Source organism: Nicotiana sylvestris, chromosome 6 (assembly GCF_000393655.2).
Source record: "Nicotiana sylvestris chromosome 6, ASM39365v2, whole genome shotgun sequence".
Lineage (NCBI taxonomy): Eukaryota > Viridiplantae > Streptophyta > Magnoliopsida > Solanales > Solanaceae > Nicotiana > Nicotiana sylvestris.
Genome location: NC_091062.1, coordinates 136,430,109 through 136,450,824, shown reverse-complemented (window position 1 = coordinate 136,450,824; position 20,716 = coordinate 136,430,109). Strand labels below are relative to the sequence as shown.

At 39.7% G+C, this 20,716-nt stretch overlaps 2 protein-coding genes across 2 annotated transcripts; one reads left to right on the top strand and one right to left on the bottom strand.

Annotated features, from left to right (window-relative positions):
* The first annotated feature begins 1,151 nt into the window (after positions 1-1,151).
* On the top strand, positions 1,152-10,134 carry LOC104244997 (uncharacterized). Its single transcript, XM_009800531.2, has 3 exons — positions 1,152-1,496; positions 6,711-7,036; positions 8,803-10,134. Exons 2-3 carry the CDS (start codon positions 6,723-6,725, stop codon positions 9,830-9,832), a joined length of 1,344 nt encoding a protein of 447 aa, XP_009798833.1. The 5' UTR covers positions 1,152-1,496; positions 6,711-6,722; the 3' UTR covers positions 9,833-10,134.
* A 900-nt stretch (positions 10,135-11,034) lies between these two features.
* LOC138871345 (sm-like protein LSM8) lies at positions 11,035-19,607 on the bottom strand. The gene is made up of 5 exons (XM_070149218.1): positions 19,401-19,607; positions 18,725-18,799; positions 17,896-17,920; positions 11,228-11,255; positions 11,035-11,125 (listed from the first exon to the last, which is right to left on the bottom strand). The coding sequence occupies exons 1-5, from the start codon at positions 19,605-19,607 to the stop codon at positions 11,035-11,037; spliced, it is 426 nt and encodes a 141-aa protein (XP_070005319.1).
* Between the last annotated feature and the right edge of the window lie 1,109 nt (positions 19,608-20,716).

Genomic DNA, 20,716 nt, shown 5'->3' with positions numbered 1-20,716 from the left:
CATGTGACCCTTAAGACCCACCAGAGATGGACTTTTGCTTTAAAGAAAAGTTGTTTTAGGAGACTGCTGATAGCATTGATTTGGTTAGCTGAATTAAAAATGCATGCGCTGAATGCCAATTTAAACTAAAAATGCACTCTCCAGTCTCCATTAAATTTTGATTCTCTCTTTTGTTTTCTATTTGATGTCAATGATTTTGACGACTTGATATACGTTTGTTTTAAATTTTTTCTTTATATATTTATTGTTATTGATAGACGGCCTGTGAGCTTGAACTTAAAAAAGGATTTCATATTGACTTACTTTATAAGCTTTTGTAAAATTGTTTAATCACTATATTCCGTAACCAAAAAGGTGGTTAAACATTCCTTCTCTTGTGATTTAGTCAAGGTTATTTTGCATCATGTTTTATTTTATACTAAATGTTGGTAACTATTAACATCTCTTTTCAATGTTTTCTTTTATGTGAGTTTTTTCGTTTAACCATTCCATGTGAGTTTTCAACTAATTTCAATATTTGAAGTCTATTAACACAACTAATTTCGATTAATAAGCTTTTACTAAGAGAGCTCACTATTGCTACTAATTTCTGTTTGGGGTGTAGAAGGTTTCTATTGTAGGGACTTACAACTCCAAATATTTGATTAAGGGTTAGTTGGTTGTAATATTGTAGCAATTAATGCAACATAATAACAACAACAACAAAGTGTGTATACAAATTTTATTCTTACGTGGAGGTAATATATTATTTTTTTATAGATTTCCGGCTCAACAAAAGCATAATCACAATATAGTTGAACAGAAATACAGTAACGTAGAACCCATGGAAAAAGAAAAAGAAGCAATAACAACATCATGATAATAAAAAGACCGAAGCAAAAGGGACAACATACAGTAAATGTAAGAAAATTCATGAATAATAATGGTACTACAAGTATGAAAAGGAAAATCCCGACTATCTAGAAACCTTTTACCCTAATTATTAAATTCATATTGTTATGAATTTTACCCTAACTATCAAGTGTTATGTTCTCTCTAAAGTGTATAGGTACGGTGTCTTGTTTATCACCTCTCCCCAATTATAGCTTACTTTTAGCTCTCCTCACTCCTCAGGCCTACCATGGCCAACATAAATTTTGTAAATTTTTTTGGTTGGATGTATAAGAAAAAAATAATAAAGTTAAAAAATACTATATTAAATTATATGTGAAACTATGAATTATTTTATCCAAAATAGAATATGAGAAAACAATAAAGTATTAGCGATTTAAAGACGAAGCTTCAAATCCATCTCTTCCTTTTTCAGCTCTCTCTTACGACTGTATATATGTATGTCCGTCACTTCGCTTGAAGCTTAAAACCAATGGCAATAACTCAAAACCCTTCCCAAACGCAGAATATGATCTTCGATTGCTCCTCAATGGAGAATCCAAAAATGGGAGATGAATCTGCTGATTATTTCAAAATATGTCGGTTTTTGAGTTTTGGCAATTCAGGTAATTACAGCTCGGCATATTTTAGATTTTTGTGGTATTACAATAAATGTTTAAAATTTCAGATTACGGTAATCTTGACCATTTTTTAATTTTCTTAAATACTGATGAAATGCCTCCTTAGAAAAATTTCTAACCATTATCAAGTAATTTTTAGATTCATTGTAAGTTTCAAATCCCAGGTGTGCAAAATCATCTCTTTGCCCAGCATTTATAAGATTTCTTCTCAATTTTTTTTTTTTGATTATATGTGTGTGTGTGTGTCTCCCTTTTGGTTGTATAAATATTGTATAAATAAGTGACACAGCTTATCACTCCAGTTGATACACTCAGAAGTATGCTGAATTATGCTTTGTGAATTTTTTTTTAATGCAAAATGTGCTTAACATGCGTTTGTGTTTATGAAAGTTGATAGGTAGAGTAGAGATATGATTGGTTCTTTGAAGGGCAAAGTAAGGATTTTTTCTTTTGATTTCTTGGCATGGATAGATTTCTTCCCATCTGTCCAAGCCTTACCCGGTGGAATAGTCGAGGTGTGCGCAAGCTGGCCCATACCACCGTTACGAAAAGAAAAAAGAAATCTTGGCATGTATAAAAATATAATCTATCCCTTCCATGTTCCTTAATTTTAAATGGTTAGGATTGTGTTGTCAAGGAAGTAGGATATTTCCATTTTGATCTATGTAAACATAATCCATACAAATGAACAACATTGTACTATTTCGCTATGTGTAAAAGTAATACTCCAGTAGATACAAGAGAATGTATGATCAATTTCAGAATGATTGATTTATCTAGTGGTTTTAGGGGTAGATTCTTAAGAGACGAAGTGATACTCACCTGTTTGAATATCATGAAATTCATCTTGTTGAGTTTTCTACACTTTATTTAGAGAGGAAAGAGATATGAACGGTTCTCAGAAGGGAAATATAGGATCTTGTAAAGCTTTCCTATTGAATTCTTGTCATGGATATAATTTGTCGTTACGTTCATTAGTTTTAAGCGGTTAGATTGTGTTGTAAGGGAACCCGGATTTTTTCCTTTTCCATTTATGTAAAATGTTCTGTTTAAAATGACACAATCATTTTCTATTCAAGATGTATTATAATAAAAGATACAGGAGACTGTATACTCTCCTATTTGATATTTTTTACTTTTGTCTTGTTAAATTTCTACTTTTTCAGGAGAGTAAAAGCTTTTCAGGTATTACATAGAATTATGCTCCTACATCTGTAAATATATTGCGTTCGTCTTTCCTGTTGCCATGGCATGCTAACCCTAGTTAAATACGGATTATTTTGGGCCTTTCACATTGGTCTAGCAGCTTGTAATACCAAATTTTAGCAACTATTTCCCCCAAGTGAGATTGTAAGTTTTACTTCTTAATTACTATTTTCATAGCATCAAATTTTGGAATTGTGTCCTCTCGAATTTCTATTCTTTAAAAGAAAAGTTTTCTCCATAAGCTTTTTAATGCTTCTTTAATATTTGATTGTTAACAAGGCACTGTTAATTGTTAACCCGGTTTTGTATTTAACAAGTTCACAATCTTTAAAAACTTACTTGTTCTTTGCTTTTTTCACTAACTTCTATTAATATATAGTGATAATTTAAGCTCTTAGTCTAAATTGGTGCCTTATTAAGTACGAAACATATAATTTTGGAGAGAGTACTATAATTTATGTAAAACTCATTTATATATTATAATTAAATCTGTACCAATATCATGCAAAAGAAGCCCACTCCTAGTGAGTTTTATTTTTGTTTAAGTGGTGAATTACATTGCCATTCATGTTCCATGAACAAGAGCGCTTGGTACAAATTGTACCTTTTGAAAATCCAAATTCATATTTATCTAGCTTCAAATTCAAATTATAAGGTTACAGCTGTAGTGAAGGAATCTTAACTCGTATGCGTGATCTATCCATGCAATAGACTTTTAACATTCGCATCTGGTAATGAGGCTTTGGATAGTTGTAGGTGGCATAATGTGACCATTGTTCTAGATAGTTTCATTTATGACTACTACTTATAAATAGAGAATAAAACTTACTTTTCTCATTTATCTAAGCATTTTTATGGAAGAATTCTGAATGGACAAATTTAGAAATGATCATATCTGATATAGAGGGTAAGTACAGAAGGTGTAAATGCAAGTAGAGGATAAAATGCGAAAATATCATTTGAGATGGGTTTGGCTATATTCTTGTTGCAACAATGCAATAATGAGAGGAAGACAAATGAGACTACTAAAACCTAAAATCATATGGATGGAAGTTGTCTCAAAAGACCTACCATTTCAGATTTAGGTAATAACAGAACATAATAGAAGCAAATGATCCGTATAGATGCTATCAACTAGTTAGGGTAAAAGTTTAGTTATAGTTATACTTGCATTAGATTCAGCAGCCATCGGGAGTTTTTTTTAATGCTTAGAGACTTGTATGTTCTTACAAGGATAGTTTGACATCTAGAGAAACTCTTATTGTGCTTCAATAGTGGAATGATTTAGTATTCGATGGAAGTGGACTTAAATAGAGCAGAATTGATAAGGAGGAATCATATAGACCCAAACTTCTTTGGGATTGAGGCATAGTTGATTGACTACAAAGAATTCTCAACAGATTTTGAAATGCGTAGGCATGTAATACCAAAATATTCTGAATTGGGTGAGATCATTAAATAAATAACAGTTGAGTTCTTTGCCTTAATTGACACTAGCACTACTAGAACTCACTTATACGTCGAGCCCCTTTCAAGGCTATGAGAAGAGGAGAATATCTTTTATTATTGTGACTGGAGTTGCTATAAAGACTCAAAGATAACAAGATTATCAAACAATATATATTAGCAACATATGGTTATCAAGAGATTGGGAATTTAGTGTATTGTCTTTATATTATACAAGACAATCTTATTGAAACTTCCACTGTTCCGCACAATCGAAGGGTATTTAAATTGTTTACTGAAAGTATACAATAGAAAGCACTTCTCTACAAAAAAAAAATTTTGCTATAAAAAATCTTAACAACCGTTGAAATGCATAGACCTATAGTGCTATAATATCGACAATTTCCAGGATCATTCATTAAAATATCGAATAAGTGCTTTGCCTTTATTGATAGCGTTGACAGCGATACTCGCTTTCCGACATATCAACCCCTTCCAAGATGGGAAAAGTGTTCATTTCTTTCGACTTTGTTACTATAAAGAAACCAGCTTATGCTTATCATGAGATTGTCTTAAAGGTTAATTTAGTTCTAACCGTGAGAGAATTTATGAGCTTTGTCTTAATACCACCTTCTGCAAGTTGAAGCGGGGTTAGGACTGAAGTTGAAACATCAGCCCCTCTTTGATACTTTCCCCCAAGATAATCAATTTTCTAAACTTCACAATGGTGCCATCTTACACTTCATTTTTTTCTCTTGGAACTTTTACTTCTTTCAGAACTTGAGTAAAAGACTAGTGGATTACCTAATAACCCTTTTGGTTTCTCTTGACAACTTGAACTGATCCAACTACCCAGACACTCATATTTCAGTCCTAGATTAACTCGTTAACTCGAGCATAGAAATGTTAAAACTCACGTGTGAATCTTACACAGAGATGCTCAACTCTAGTAAGTTTTAGAGTACTTTGGAAGTTCCTTACAAAATACCCATATCTTTGACATAACCATTTGACACGAGTATGTCATTGAAACTTAAGAGCTTGGATAACTCACTAGTCTGGGTTTCTGAATTTATCTTTTTACCATTTTTCAATTGTTAGGTCAAGGATCTACTGGAAGTTAAGCAATATAATTAGCATTTATCATAATATGCCTGTCATTATTGCATTTTGTGGTTGAAGTTGCTCAATGATTTCCTGATTCCTAGTTGGTGCATCATGTATAGAAATAGTTGGTGCATCATGTATAGAAATAGTGATGGACCCGTCATGTTTGTACCTAGTGGCGGAGCCACCTTATGTTAAGGGGTGTCAATTGGCACCCCTTCTCCAGAAAATTACACTGGTTAGCTAGGATTTTTTATTTGTTTTTATGCATTTATACTACATGTTGCTCCCCTTATTTTCTTCGTGTATTTTATTGTTTTATATTTTGATACCCCTTACTAAAATTTCTGGCTCCGCCACTGTTTGTACCTATGTTCTTCTGTATGGGATTTTTGTCAAAATTGTTTGAATCACTTGAAGAATCTTTTTGACCCTTCATCATCACGCAATGAGTTGTTAGTTGTTAAAAGGCCGGCTTTGATTGAAATGTTAGGTTTTGTTATGCTGTGTTCAGTGTGACTGTTCTCCTAGAACATTTTGAGGATCGATTTCTTTTGATAGCGTGTTGGATTGGCAGGTTTCTTTTCCTTTTATGTGGTAGAAGGCCTTAGATCTTCTTTTACGTCACTAACAAGAACAAATATATACCTTGGTGATATAATTTTTGCTTAGTTTGAGACAATTAGTTTTCTTCTTTGCACTCTTCCTTCTTATTATAAAACCTATCAGCTGATAGAAAAGGTAAAAAAATATAAGATGATTTCTTAGTGCTTCGTGTCTCTAGGGACTTTTATGGGTGATATACCACAAGTATCTTCTTGTTGGTACCATATATACTACTGGTGAAGTTATCTTGTCAACTTGCTCCTTATTATTTAGCTGTCAGAAATAGCTCTCTATACAAATCTTAACTGTCACTATGCTATTTCCTTAATTAGATCTACCATTTACTTCCTCTTTGGCTGTACCTGGTTGAAGACATTCTAATAAATATGTAGTACCTATATAGTAGATTACATTATGACTATTATCAGATGCTTTTCACCATATAAATTTTATTAGAAACATCATTATTGCTTATTGTGCCACAGGCCTCATCAATTTATATTTTGTATTTCAGATAACTTTGGTTGTTTTTCCTCCATGTTCATATGCACATTAACATCTCGAAAATTATGTGGTTCGAGTGGTCGTTCTGTTTTGGCATGCCACCTATCCGTTCCTTTTACCAGTCGCTCATTACTACTCTTAGAATCTATAACTGATTTAAAGAATACATGTCTTGCTGCCGTTCTTTCTGTTTACCAAGTGTCAGGAGTTACATAAAATCTTATTTTAGATGCCAGATATTTATGGTGGTTTTTGTCATATATTGAATTCATCCGTTTTCAGAATGCTTTTGAAAAACTTTCCTTTTCATACTTGACCCTTTCCGTGTAGATCTAAAAGAAAATGAGCATCGATCGGACATGCAATGGCTCCTTCTGGACTAAGGAGGAGGATAAAATCTTTGAGAATACCCTGGCGGTGTACTCTAGTGATGATGATCTATTGATGAGGATGGCAGCAGCACTTCCTGGGAAATCACTTGAAGATATAAAAAATCACTATGAGGTATTAGTTGAGGATGTGAATGCGATTGAGTCTGGACTTGTTCCTTTACCTCGATATCGGAATATGCAAAGCAATTCCCGCAATAAAAGTAGATTACCAAAAGCAGATGTAGAACGGCGAAAAGGGGTTGCTTGGACAGAAGAGGAACACAAGTGCGTTTCCTGTACATTTCTTTAAGGACAATATTAATCATCTGAATTGATGTTTACTGGATGCTATAATCATGTCTTGCTAATTGATTGCATGATTTTCACTTTTTACTAGAAAAGGATTTTCAAAATTTCCTTACATTTCTCAAGGACCATGTCGGTGTGCTTCTAATCATCCAAATGTGTGATTATTGCATTTCTATAGTTATGTCCTGCCTGATAGCTTATTGAATTTCTTATTTTCCCTGAAAAGAATTTTAAAATTGCCTCCAGGACATATGTCTGCTACAAAATGCTTGTTTCTTGTTTGTGTTTGTTGAGCTTAACTTTTTGCATCGATAATTAACAAAAGAACCATGAGCTATCTGTAACTTTAGTGAAAGAAGAAAATGGTAAAATATTTTTTATGTGTGATATTGTGGGGGAAAATGAAATAAACATAAATTTTCATCAAAAATAAATGCTTTGTCTTTATTTAGTTTTTTTTTTTTTTTTCCATTCATTTTCTTGTTTTTAAGGTTTTCCCCTAAGAGATTTCTTTATAAAGTACTTATTTTTCATTTTGGGTGTTTATCCCTTTTTTAAAATAAGTAAAAAATTTATCCTTTTCTTCGACGAGTGGAGTACTACTCCATATAGATCTTGCAACATAAGTTGCAGCGTTGTATATGTATTTGGTGCTTATAACCAGATGAATGCCTTACTGCAGATGGACAAGCTAATGAACACATCATAAAGGTTTCAGTCTGGCTCTGGCTTATGCTGGAAATACTTGAGGAATTTGTTGCTTGACAAACAGTGATGTGAAAAATACATGTATTTAACCCAATTAGACTAAATCTTTTAATTAGTAAAAATCTTTTATTGGTAGTCTATTCAATGTGCTAATACTTTCTTAGCACCTCTTGAATTTTGAATATCTCGTAAGATTAGCATAACACATTTCATGATCCAGAAATAGAGTAGGGCAAAAACAAGTTTTGGAATAATGTTCTAGTTTGTGTTTTCTTTTCTTCTCTTCTCTTTTTTCTTTTAAAAAAAAAAAAATTCTTTGGGTGCTTGGGGCTTTAATCAGAGAATTTACTGGACCCTAGTTTCCTCGACACGGTAACTAAGCTGCCCCCCCGCAAGGGCTTCTTCCCATAGCTAAAAGCACCATTACTAAGAATATGTCGAAAAATATTGGTCTATTTGATTATTGGTATAAAGTATTTTTATGAACATGTCTTGTTTGTTATTCTTCTTGTTTTCTTATCTTTATCTTTTTGCCTTTTGAGTAAGAAATCACATTTAAGACATCACTCCTAAGAATAGCCTATTTCAATTTGTGAAGCCAGATGACAGATGTAGTTGAAGTGAGTGCATATAGAAATGAGGCGAAAGCAAGTGGGCAGAGAAAATTAAGCAAATGTTGAAATCATATATCCTACGGTTGACATTTGTTATCCCCTGATTCTAGGTTCCTTGCTCTTTCTCGGTAAAAAAAAAAGAAAAAGAAAAAAGAAAAAAAAAACGAATTGTGATTTTATTTAGGGGTGGGCAGTAGGGAGAGATGTTGTTAGTTTTGATTATTGTTATCTATGATGTTATACAGTGCATGCAGACGGCAATAAGTATGCCTATGGAATCATACCTATTCTTCACTGGAATTTATAAGATGTATTGCGCTTTTTGCTGATTGAAAGAGTGTTAAACTTTTAAGACTGTCTTGCGATTTTGTTTCCTGGATTAATGCAAAGCTGATAACTTCTCTCTCTTTCCTGCTATAGGTTGTTTCTTAAGGGGTTAGATAAATATGGAAAGGGCGATTGGAAAAGTATATCCAGGCACTGTGTGCTATCTAGAACACCACAACAGGTGGCTAGCCATGCCCAAAAGTTTTTCAATCGCCGCGAAGGCGTCAACAAAGAGAGGAGAAGAGCAAGCATTCACGACATAACTAGTGTGGATATTGAAACTGCTGGAACTTCCCAAGTACCAAACCCTGAGAACATGATTGGACCTGCTGGAGGAGGATCACAAGTGACGGCAAGCACTAACGATACGACTGGAGCTGTTGACAGCGGGGTGGTATCTACTGGTGTTGGCACGTTTACCTCCCCAATTGCTGCCATAGAAATGAAGAGCATGTTGCCCCAAGAAATCACAGTTGCTGAGCCGGTGATAGCAGTTTCTGGAGGAGAGTCCTCAGGCCCTGGTGCTGCATCTGTCAATGAAGTGAATCGTCTGTACCATGATGTGAATGATGACTTCATATTAGGTATAGATGACCTAATCATGGAGCAGGAGGGCACTTATGAAGCTGGGATTCAGGGTGACACTGAAAGATCCCTATTACCCAGCCTACAATCATCTACTGCTGCTGGCAATGAAAACTACGGTCACCCTGTCACTAGAATTGGGAGTGAACTAGAAGCGTTAATCACTGAGCATATGGTCGAAGACAACGAAATCAGTTCTATTTTTGACGTTGGAAAAACACCATCATCTCATGCAATGCTGTCCAGTGCTGCTCATAGTGGAATGTCCAGTTATGCAGTTGCTGCTCATAGTGGAATGTCCAGTTATACAGTTGCTGCTCACAGTGGAATATCCAGTTATACAGTTGGTAGCTTCGGTTTTAACAATGCACCTGAGAACAGGGTGGCTGCTCCAGGGGGAGGTTTAACCATTGACTCTCAGCAATTACCTTCCATTGCGCCCTCATCTAACTTTGGTGTTGGAGTATGCCCCAATTCAAACACCTGCGTTCGTGATGAAGGCATCTTTTATCTGGGTGACCTGTTCCCAGATATCTGAGTTGGTTTAGTGGGAAAGAGGCTGTTAATGTTGATACTATAATTGGTTTTTTGAAGGTTTATTCCTTTAGACTAAAATGAGGGTAATGTTGTCTAGCAAAATATTTTATATTGTGGACGCATTATTCTGCAGTTTGGCGCTGCTTGGTATTTCGAAGACTTATTCCATTAGACTAAAATGAGGGTAATATTGTCTAGCATAATATTTTTTACTGTGGACTGCGCTAGTGTTTCCTCTTGAGTTTCCAATGACTTGTTTATCTCCAATTCTATCAGGAGTATCGTTTAGAGAGAATTATGTCCGAATTTTTTCCCCTTTACATATTTCACAAAGATCAATCTTGTTTAAGAATAGCCTTCAGTCATTGGTGCTTTTGTTGTGAGTAGTTTAAAGAGAAATGGAGGAGAGTACAGAATCATGCATAATTTGCTTGCAGTACTTTAGGAGGAAGGATTTCGTCCATCTTTAACCTCTTATAAGGGACTAAGGTGGCTTTTGGTTGATACTTCTCAAAAAATGAGTTTGCAATTTTTTTGATCGAGTTCTTCTTTTCATTACTGTGCTTATACTTCACTGAGCCGAAGGTCTATTGCAAACCACTTCTTGATCTCCACGAGATAGGGGTAAAGTTTGCGTACACACTACCCTCCCTAGACTCCAATATGTGGGATTACGCTGAGTTTGTTGTTGTTGTTGTTGTTCTTCTTCTTCTTCTTCTTCTTCTTGTTGTTCATTCTTAACCAGAGGTCTCAACTTGTACATGGAAATTGAGAACTTTTTGATAGAAACGCTTAACCCCTTAGTGGCTTATCAAACTCAAATCAAAATTAGCCGGGGCAGGGGGCTTCAGTTAACGGGTGGTTAAACCCAAAAAAGAAAAGAAAAAATTCACGCCATAATCCCGATTGTCAAAATAATACATCAACTTTGTCATATTCACCTTTCTTTTCACCCCCTTTGAACTACGCATGATAAGCAGTGTAAGACAGTTCAATACAATTAAATGTGTCAAACGTGACCAATGGAGCAGCTAACTCTAGCGTTTCTGGTTCAAATTCTTTCGCAAACTAATATGAATGGCGTCTAATGAACTATAACAGTTTGCGTTCTTAGCCACAGAGCACGCCTGAAATGACAGTTGCACTAAAGTTCCTCAACTAAACTGACATTTGATCCACCCCATTCTTAGGATTACATGCACGTCAGTGAACGACTGGCTTTAGAGGATGTGCTCTCAGTTTTGACATATCCAAATTAGCATCCTGCTCTTCATCTAATTCCCCAACGACGCTTCTGCAAAAATAAAACAGAACCTGTTAGAGCATAAAGGAATCCTTGTTTTTGGCGAACCATATGCATCCTTAACTAAGAAGTGGCAGCAAACATTACACATACATATTGTCCCCCCTTATGATATAAAGACCTGTTTGACTAAAAAGAGTTAAGTATTTTTATAAACTAATTAAATAGGAAGATTTGAGATAAATCCTAGCTAAAGATAATTCATTCTAGATGTGAGACAGAGGATAAGAACAAGCAAGCATAGCTGAACATAAAATTTAACCATAGCAATAATTGAATGCCGTAATATAAGAAGAGGATGATGATTTTCATAACATTGAATAATAATGAAGAATACTTAGACAAAAAGGGGTCACCGATCTGTAACAAGGTTGCCCCCAATACATTTGATATGATGAGATTAACGATGTATACTGAGGACTGAGCTTCCTTGCTTCTTTCTCCTCAGCGAGGAGACATAGATGAAGACCCCTCTTCCTCCCTGAAAATATGTCTGTGTATGTGAGTTTGTTCCAGCCCCCCTTCTTCATTCTCTCACCTAGTATATATACTAGATATTCTCATTTACACAACGGTCATTAGACAGAGTACCTAAGTCATTTAGCTGTTTTACCGATTGACCCTCTGAAATACCGTAACATCCAATTCTCCGTACAAGTATTCTGAGCACACGACTTCGGCCTTAGCCGAGGTGCTCGTCGCTATAGCGTTGTACGAATACGACTTCGTCCCAAATGACTTTATCGTTCCTCTTCACGCAGATTCTTGTTTGGTTAGTTTTCGACCCATACAATTAGTCCCTCCGCCTATTGGGGTTGTCTTTTGGCAAGCTCGATGGGCGGACTCTGTCAATTCGAAAGTTGTGAGAAATCTGAGCACTTTGGGCGATGGGCAAATACCTCATGGCGAGGTAGCGACGTGACGTTTAGGGAAGATGCATCAGACCGTCATGTCAGTTCAGAATGTCATTAAAACTCATCATGTGTCATTATGGCGCACGTTTTCTATGTATCACGTCGTTTCCAGTGCCCTTTCCGTTTTTAAAATGGCGGCGTTTGGTTTTCCCGCTCAGGGTATTTATATCCCTATAAATAGGGAAAAATCTTACATTTGAACGCTGTGCTTCCCAATCGCTCAAGAAAAACTCGCAGCTTTTCTTCTTTTCCTTCCGTTTCTCGCATTTCCCTTCCTGTTAAAAATTCTTGTGACCGCTACCTTTTCCCTTATTATTCCCGATTTTTGCAACCAAAGAAAAGAACGCTAGTGCATCCTCCAACCCTGATAGAGCCGTTGGTGCCCCGGTACCGAAAAACGACATTCCCTCACTTGAAGAGAGAGTGGCTATGATGGAGGATGAAGGTTTTCCGACGGTGGATGAAGTGGTCCCCCGCCCAGGGAAAGCAAGGACTGACTTGAAGAGCCCTGCCGAGGATGAGTTTGAACCTGTTATTTCTACGATGGATGCCGCGACGCTCACAATGTTTAAAACTAAATGGAGAATCCCTGATCACATTGAACTGGTTCCGGCGGGTCGTGACATAGTGCATATACACCGTCCGGGCTACTGTGTGTTTTATGCATATCCATTTGTCATCGGATATATGCTTCCCCTTCCTTCCTTGGTGGTGGACTTCTGCCGCTTCTACGAGGTATGTCCGGCTCAACTCTCTCCGTATGCATACAAACTCTTTCTTATGCTCATCAAGTACGCGGAGCTGGCCGATCGAAGAATTTCTCTACAACACATGCTTCACCTCTTCGCCCCCCATTTTTATAGGGGCACGATGATTTACCTTTGTCACCGAGGAACCAAGGGTTTGTTGGTGAAGATGGATGACAAGGCCAATCGCCGCTTCTGGGAGAACTTCTTCTATGTCTGAACAGAGCACGTGGTATCGAGTGTTTTTTTATTTTTGCAGCCGAGACAGTACCTCCTCCGCAAGTTACTAATATTCGCAAATGGGTGAGCTCGATTCTGCCCCACACGATGGGGATTCGCGAATGGGCACATTTCCACGAGAGGTTTGGGCGTAAACCTTCCGCTGGTGAGTCGGCTCATTTCGGTCTTAGTTGCTTTGTTCTTTGCTCCGTATTTTCCTTTACCTTATATCTTCGTTTGGTCGAATTTCTCTCATTGGTAAGTCGGAGGAGAGCGAGAAGGGTGAGGGCTCCTATGTTTGCTTTCTGTCAGCCGGCTTCCTCGGCCAGGCCCTTACCAATAGTAGCCGTGGATAAGGGCATCCAAAGTCTGGCCATTCTGCGGACTACGTCCGCGTCTGAACTAGTTCGTTCGAAGGCTGCTCTTCGGTCGGACACTCTGGTCCCCACAGTTCATTCGGCGAACGAACCTTCTCATGATGGTGGCGAAGAGGCTCCGCCAAAGAGGCGGAGGATTATGTCAGAGGGGGTGTCTTTGATTGAAACGTCCTCGAGGGGAGACCCTGTTTCAGTGGTGTCTGAAGCCGGCGGTGATGCCAGCCTGGGTGTGGAGGCGATGCCTGTTACGGTCATGAAAAAGGCTGCCATGGCAGGGGGCAGAGTTCGGAGGCTGCCACGATTGTTCCGAGTGGTCCATCGACATCTCGGCAGGTCCGCACCCCATCTTCGGCTAATGAAAGGTTGAATCGCATAGTGGTAGATGATTATGAATTCGATTCTGATATCGATCTTGAGGACATGAGGATGTTCGAGGAAGGTTTTACCAAGGTCGACGTAAGGGCGGAAGGCCCTTCCCGTGTGCTCGCAATTCCATCGGACTTTAACCTATTGGAGGACATGGTGGACTTGGTGCCCCAATTTGACCTTCTATGCTCTGCCGCCGAAAGCGGGTCTCTTCGGGAGATCAGTGATTCTGGTCTGTCACGCGGTGTGGCTGGGATGGCCTTGAGGGTGAGTTTCCTTTTGCTATTTTCTTCGTTTTGTGCCATTTGCTTTCGCTGATTCTTCCCCCTTTTTAGACTTACATGCTGGAGATCGAGAGTGCTCGTATGGTTGAGACGCGGGCTGAAATCTTTCTGAAAATGGCCACGAAGTATCGCCGGTATCGCAATAGGTGCCGTGAGATGCATGCTCAATCCCTCAGGGAGGAGTTGGATAAAAGGGACGAGGATCTGATGTAGTCTATCCGCAGATGTAGCGAGCTCGAGGGGATGCTTAGGGCCAAGGACGAGGAGCTAGAGGTGGGCAAAGGGGTTGCGGCGGAATGCGAGGATCTTCAAGCGAAGGTGTTGTATTTGCGAGCCAAGCTTGAGCAGAATGCCGCTAGAGTTGCCAATCTAAGTGCAGAGCGGACGGAGAAGGTGGTTGAGCTAGAAAGGAAGGTGGCGAAGATGGAGAGGGCCGAGGGAGCCCGAGTGGCGGCCTTGGCGAGAGCGGCGGTGCTGGAAGACACTATCCACGTTCTCAGGTCTAAGTGGGAGACTGATAGGGCGACAACCGCATTGAGGGAGAAGGCTCGAGGAGCGGATCGATGAGCTCGAGCGAGATGCCTCGAGCCTGGGAGACCAAGTTGTGGCTCTTGAGGCCGAGAAGGCACAACTGTTGGCTCAGGACCCTCCTTAAGAAGCTACTTCTGTTGCTATCCCCCACCATTTGTACAAGATATGGGTCCATGTTGAGGCCCAACGAGATATATACAAAAATTTGTGGGCGGCGGGGAGCGTTCCTGAGGCCGCTTTTGAAGATGCTCGGGTTAAAGCACGCGAGGCTCGTCTTGCCTGCAGTTATGATCCTACGATACCGGAGGCTGGTGAGGGTGCTGAGATTGAAGATGGGATTCCTTCTGATGATGACAATGCTGGAGAGGACGACGGTGGAGATGAGGCCGAGTGAAGTTTTTGTAGCTTTTTGTACTTGGCTTTTTTTTGTTCTTTTGTTGTTGCTTGTTTTTCTTTTTACGGGGGCCCGCTTTTGGCCTTTTGTAAGACGCTGTTGCGTATGTACATCTTCTGAATAATATAGTTGGTTCGCCTTTGGTTGCATATCTTTTGATTTTCTTCCTCTTCTTCCCTTTTTGAAAAAGATCTTCAGATTTACCCGTGACGAGTCCCTAATTTTTAGTTGGAAATTCGAATGAGGTCAAATTTTGTTTGAGGGATCTTCATCTCATTAGTTCAAATGGGGTCGAACCTTACTTTGTTAGTTCGAACGAGGTCAAACTTTAATAACTTGAATAAAAGCCGAGTTTTACTCTTTGTCGATGGACGGGGGCCGTATGGGTGTAAATTCGGGCAAGGTCAAATTGTTACTCGTTATGAATTCGAGCGAGGTCGAACGTTGACTTGTTGATTCGAACGAGGTAGAATTTTACTTTCTCTTGGCAGTGGCCGGGGGCTGTAAGGGTATAAATTCGAGCGTCTGCGTGTTTGGGCGGAGTTACTTTTGACTTGTAGATTCGAGCAAGGTCGAATTTTGACTTGCCAACTTGGGCAGAGTCAGTTTTGACTTGTAGATTCGAGCAAGGTCAATTTTTGACTTGCCAGCTTGGGCGGAGTCAATTTTGACTTGCAAGCTTGAGAGTAGTCAATTTTGACTTGCCAGCTTGAGAGTAGTCAATTTTAATTTGTAAATTCGAGCAAGGTCGAATTTTGACTTGCCAGCTTGGGCAAAGTTAATTTTGACTTGTAAATTCGAGCAAGGTCGAATTTTAACTGGCCAGCTTGGGCAGAGTCAATTTTAACTTTTGCCTGGTGATGGCCGGGGGACGTAAGGGTATAAATTCGAGCAAGGTCAAGTTGTAACCAGTTAGGAGTTTGAGCGAGGTCGAACATTACTTTCACTTGCCGATGTGCAGGCTCGGTGGAGTGGTAAGAATTTTGCATGCTGCCTTGCTTTTATTGGAGAATATTACTCGTTGATGCATCGTTTGTGTATGCGTCGGGGTGAGTCCCAGTCTATCTAGTCCCTTCATTGCTCAGTCTGGAGAGACCGTAGACGGGACGAGCAATTAACTTATTGCTTGGGCTTCTGGGCACCGTGTGACTTGATTAATTCGAACAAAGTTCGAACGTGATTCATAATATTTAGTCTGGATTGACGTAGGATTGCCATGGCGAGCATACGTGCAAGCTTTTTGTGTTCATATTCTGCTTGTGTTGGAGAGACTGTTTGTTCCATGGGCTCATCGCCGCAGTCCTAGGTTATGGAGATTGTTTCTTAATAATGCTGACTTGTTCTGTGCCATTTGTCTGTTATTCGTAATATGGTACGGTGTGGGGGGTTTTACTTGACTGTTGCCTGCAGGATGATATGGTGTGGAACGTTTTCCTGGTGTGTTATTTTGGAGGCGTTTGTTCCTTGTTCGTGCACCTGGGAGAATGCTCATGTTCCTATCCTAATTCAAAAAAGAAAAATAACAAGTCAAACTCGTTTGAAATCATCTGTTACCTTGACCTGATTGATTGGCGAGGGGAGAGGGGCACTGTAGAACGACTCGTTTTGCCCCGTACATGAATTACGGCTTTAGATTTGATAGCCTCGTGCTTAGCTTCGCCGTTAGTCAAGTCTGGGCTTCTTAAGGGCTGACAATTTACTTTTTCCGTTGGGATCTCGAGCTCGAGTCCCGATCCGATCCCGTCCCAGGTGCACAAAAATAAGGGGAACATAAGTTATATTTCGTACATACAGGTACAAAAATAAGGGAGACATAAGTTATACTCCGTACATACGGGCATGACAAGCTTGTTATTTCAAAGAATCACACAATAGGCTATCGTCCCTTCCTAAGAGAGGTCAATGTGCATGAAGTATAGATCAGTATCTAACGTTAATATAGCAAATAGGACTGGGGACGTGCTTAGTGCGTAGTGGCCATGATCCCACTTTGACAACTCACACTCACGACGTACCAACCCCGTCGTTACAGCAAGGTGTGGATTTTGTATAGATATCAGACATAATTTTGATTTCATGCGAAGATCTGACCCTGGTTGGTTCGGTTATTTCAAAAGCTTGCCTACAAATTTCTCAAGTTGGTGTTTGTAATGAGAGGGCGAGGCTACGACAACCGGGAAGTGAAACTCTGGCTGACTTTAGATCTAGAAAAAACTAAAATTTTGGCTAGAAAATCCCCACAGACGGCACCAAATTGTTTGACTAAAAAGAGTTAACTCTTTTTATAAAGTAATTAAATAGGAAGATTTGAGATAAATCCTAGCCAAAGATAATTCATTCTAGATCTGAGACATAGGATAAGAACAAGCAAACATAGCTGAACATAAAATTTAACCATAGCAATAATTGAATCCCGTAATATAAGAAGAGGATGATGATTTTCATAACATTGAATAATAATGAAGAATACTTAGACAAAAAGGGGTCACCGATCTTTAACAAGGTTGGCACCAATACATTTGATATGATGAGATTAACGATATATACTGAGGATCTGAGCTTCCTTGCTTCTTTCTCCTCAGCGAGGAGACATAGATGAAGACCCCTCTTCCTCCCTGAAAATATGTCTGTGTATGTGAGTTTGTTCCAGCCCCCCTTCTTCATTCTCTCACCTAGTATATATACTAGATATTCTCATTTACACAATGGTCATTAGCCAGAGTACCTAAGTTATTTAGCTGTTTTACCGATTGACCCTCTGAAATACCGTAACATCCAATTCTCCATACAAGTATTCTGAGTACACGACCTCGGCCTTAGCCGAGGTGCTCATCGCTATAGCGTTGTACGAATACGACTTCGTTCCAAATGACTTTACCGTTCCTCTTCACGCAGATTCTTGTTTAGTCAGATTTCGACCCATACAAGACCCAACACAATTTGCTGCACACCTTTCTGCACATTAAAGCTAAGGATTAGCAGTAGTCAACACACCAAGGATGGCAAATAAAGCACAACATAATTGGGAAGGAAGGAAAAAGGAATCTATTCTTGCTTATAAGCATGGAGAAAAAAGAATCTTAGTGCGAAAGCAGCTAGTGTAGTATGAATCTCCTATTAGCAAACACAATTTCAATCGTACAAATGCATCTTGTTACAACGTGACATTCAGGAAAACCACACGAGGATATTATGATACCCAATTATCAGATGAAGCTAAAAACAAGATGTTATCTCACTCTTCAATCCTTAGATTATGCAACAATGAGGGAATTTCTTAAATTGCAGTGAACAACTAAATGAATTGTTCCCTGTAACACCAAAAACTTGTAGTCCTAGTAGATAATAGTTGCGCCCCACAACCGGCAGTCCTGTTTGACTCAAGCACGGTGCAGGTGCATATCGCTTTGTACTTTTTTGGGATTTTTTGATGATACAACTACCTACTTAGATAGAAAGTAGAACCTGAAGATATTTTTCAAGCATTCAAATATTAAGGTACTCCTAGCAACAAAACTAGAGCGAAGGTACTACTCCTAGCAACAAACTAGACTGCTATGTAATGACTGAAAAAATTCTCGTAAATATGAATGAGCTGGAAAGAGACTTCATATCCAAGGGAATAGCAAGTAATAAATAGAATATTCCACATAGTATATCCAGAACATTGTTCTAAGGTAATTTTTATTAGCAACTGAACATCACTATTAGCAAATGCTTAGACATGATTGATACATTCTTAGATGGGATTAAGCGTACCTTTGTTGAATATACTCTTTCATGAGATTCATCAAGAATCAAGTTTGTGGCCTGATCGAATCCTCTCAAAACATCCTGAAAAGAACCAATTAATCAGCAAAATAAAGGGTCTCCAGTCAAAGAGAGCCTTGGAGAAATGGTCAACTTGTCTCCATGTGACCTATAGGTCATGGATTCGAACCGTGGAATTAGCCACTGATGCTTGCATTAGGGTAGACTGCCTATATCACACCTCCTTGGGTTCCCTGAGCTTTGGAACTACGCCCGTAAGTATCTTTCTTCTTTTTTCTTCATTGTACTTCTTGTTGGTCGACTCTGATTGTATTGACTGCCTTTTCTTTATGCAGCTGAGGTCGAACCCCCTCCTTTGGTCGAGGATATTCACGTCTGCGTTAGTCGGGTCCTTCCTCATACGGTGGGGATTCGCGAATGGTCGGCCTTCCGCGAGAAGTTCGGACCCAAGCCCCCGGTAATTTTTCTTATTTTAGGTCTTCGTTGTTGTGTCTTTCTAATTGGCCGCTTTTTACCTTTGTGGGGATTGATCTCGACCTTCTTCCTTTATTTTGTTGTTAGCACGGAGAAGTTCGAGAGCTTCTACTCCTGCATTCTGGCAAGCGACCGCTACAGCGGGATCTGCCTTGGCTGCGATCGCGACTGGGTCTACCCGGTCATCTACCTCCGTTTGGCCTTTGGCTTTAGCTAGACCAACTCGACCAGCGGCAGCCTCAACATCTAAGACTTCGGCTCTTCTTGTGCTCCATTTAGTAAACGAGTCATCCCAGAGTGAGGAGGACTTGGTTCCACGTAAGAAGAGGTCTGTGGATGTCGGCAATGGAATAGTTAGAGTAGTGGACTCTACAAGGGGCGATTGTGAGCCGGCCATTGCTACGCCTGAGAGTGACGCAAATCCATCATCCGAAGCCCCGCTATCTACGGGGGTCGTAGAAGGTGCTCCTTTACCTGAGGTTGAGGTTGAAGTTGGAGGGTCGTCTGAGGCTGCGGACACCGTACTAAGAAATGAGCCATCATCCTCGGGACCGATCAATGTTACCTCATCGGTTGAGGGGAGAGGAAAAGTCATTGCCGAGGACGATTATGAAACTGGCTCTAACATTGATCCCCAGGAGGTGTGGATGCTGAGTGAGGGATTTACTCGGGTGGAAGTAAGGTTAGAAGGGTCTACTCGTACTATCGTGGTCCCTATGGATCGTGACCTGTTGGTGAACACGGAGGATATGGTCCCTTCCTTGGTTCCCCTTTGTTCCGATGTGGAGGGCAGGACCCTAGAGACGTTGAACGATGCTGCCCTGTCGTTGGGCATAGCCAGCCTCGCCCTTAAGGTAAGTTTTCCGATCCTTCTAGTTTTTGTGCCTTGCACCCTTCTCTTTTTTTAGACTGACTTTCTTCATCTATTTTTAGACCATTATCTTGGGATTGAGAGTGTTCGCCGAGAGGAGAAGCGCAAAACCATTTTTAATAAGATGGAGAGGAAGTACCGTCAATACCACATCAAACATCGCGTGATCTGTGGGCGGCTTGGCGAGAGTTGCAATTTCTAAGCTATCAGGGACGAGCTGAAGCAGAAAGATGATGAGCTAATGAGAGTCATCAGTAAATGCAGCATCCTCGAGGGGGCGCATAGGGACAAAGAAGAGGAGCTCGAGGTGAGCAGGGGGTGGAGGCCTAGTGCACAGACCTCCACGATCAAGTGCTCTCTCTGCGGGCCGAGCTCGAACAAAGTTTGGTCAAGGCTGATGCTTTGGGTGGCGAAGTTGCCCAGAAAGCAATGGAGGTTGCTGAGAGGGCGGCTGACTAAGAGAAGGCCGAGTTGGCTACGCGGGCGACTTTGACAAAAGTTGAGGCTTTGGAGGATGCGATCCACGTTCTTCGATTGAGCGGGCAAAAGATTTTGAGATGACTAAGCTCAGGGAAGCTCAGCTTGATGAGCAGATATGGGAGCTTGAAAAAGAGGTTTCTAGTCTTGAAGACCAA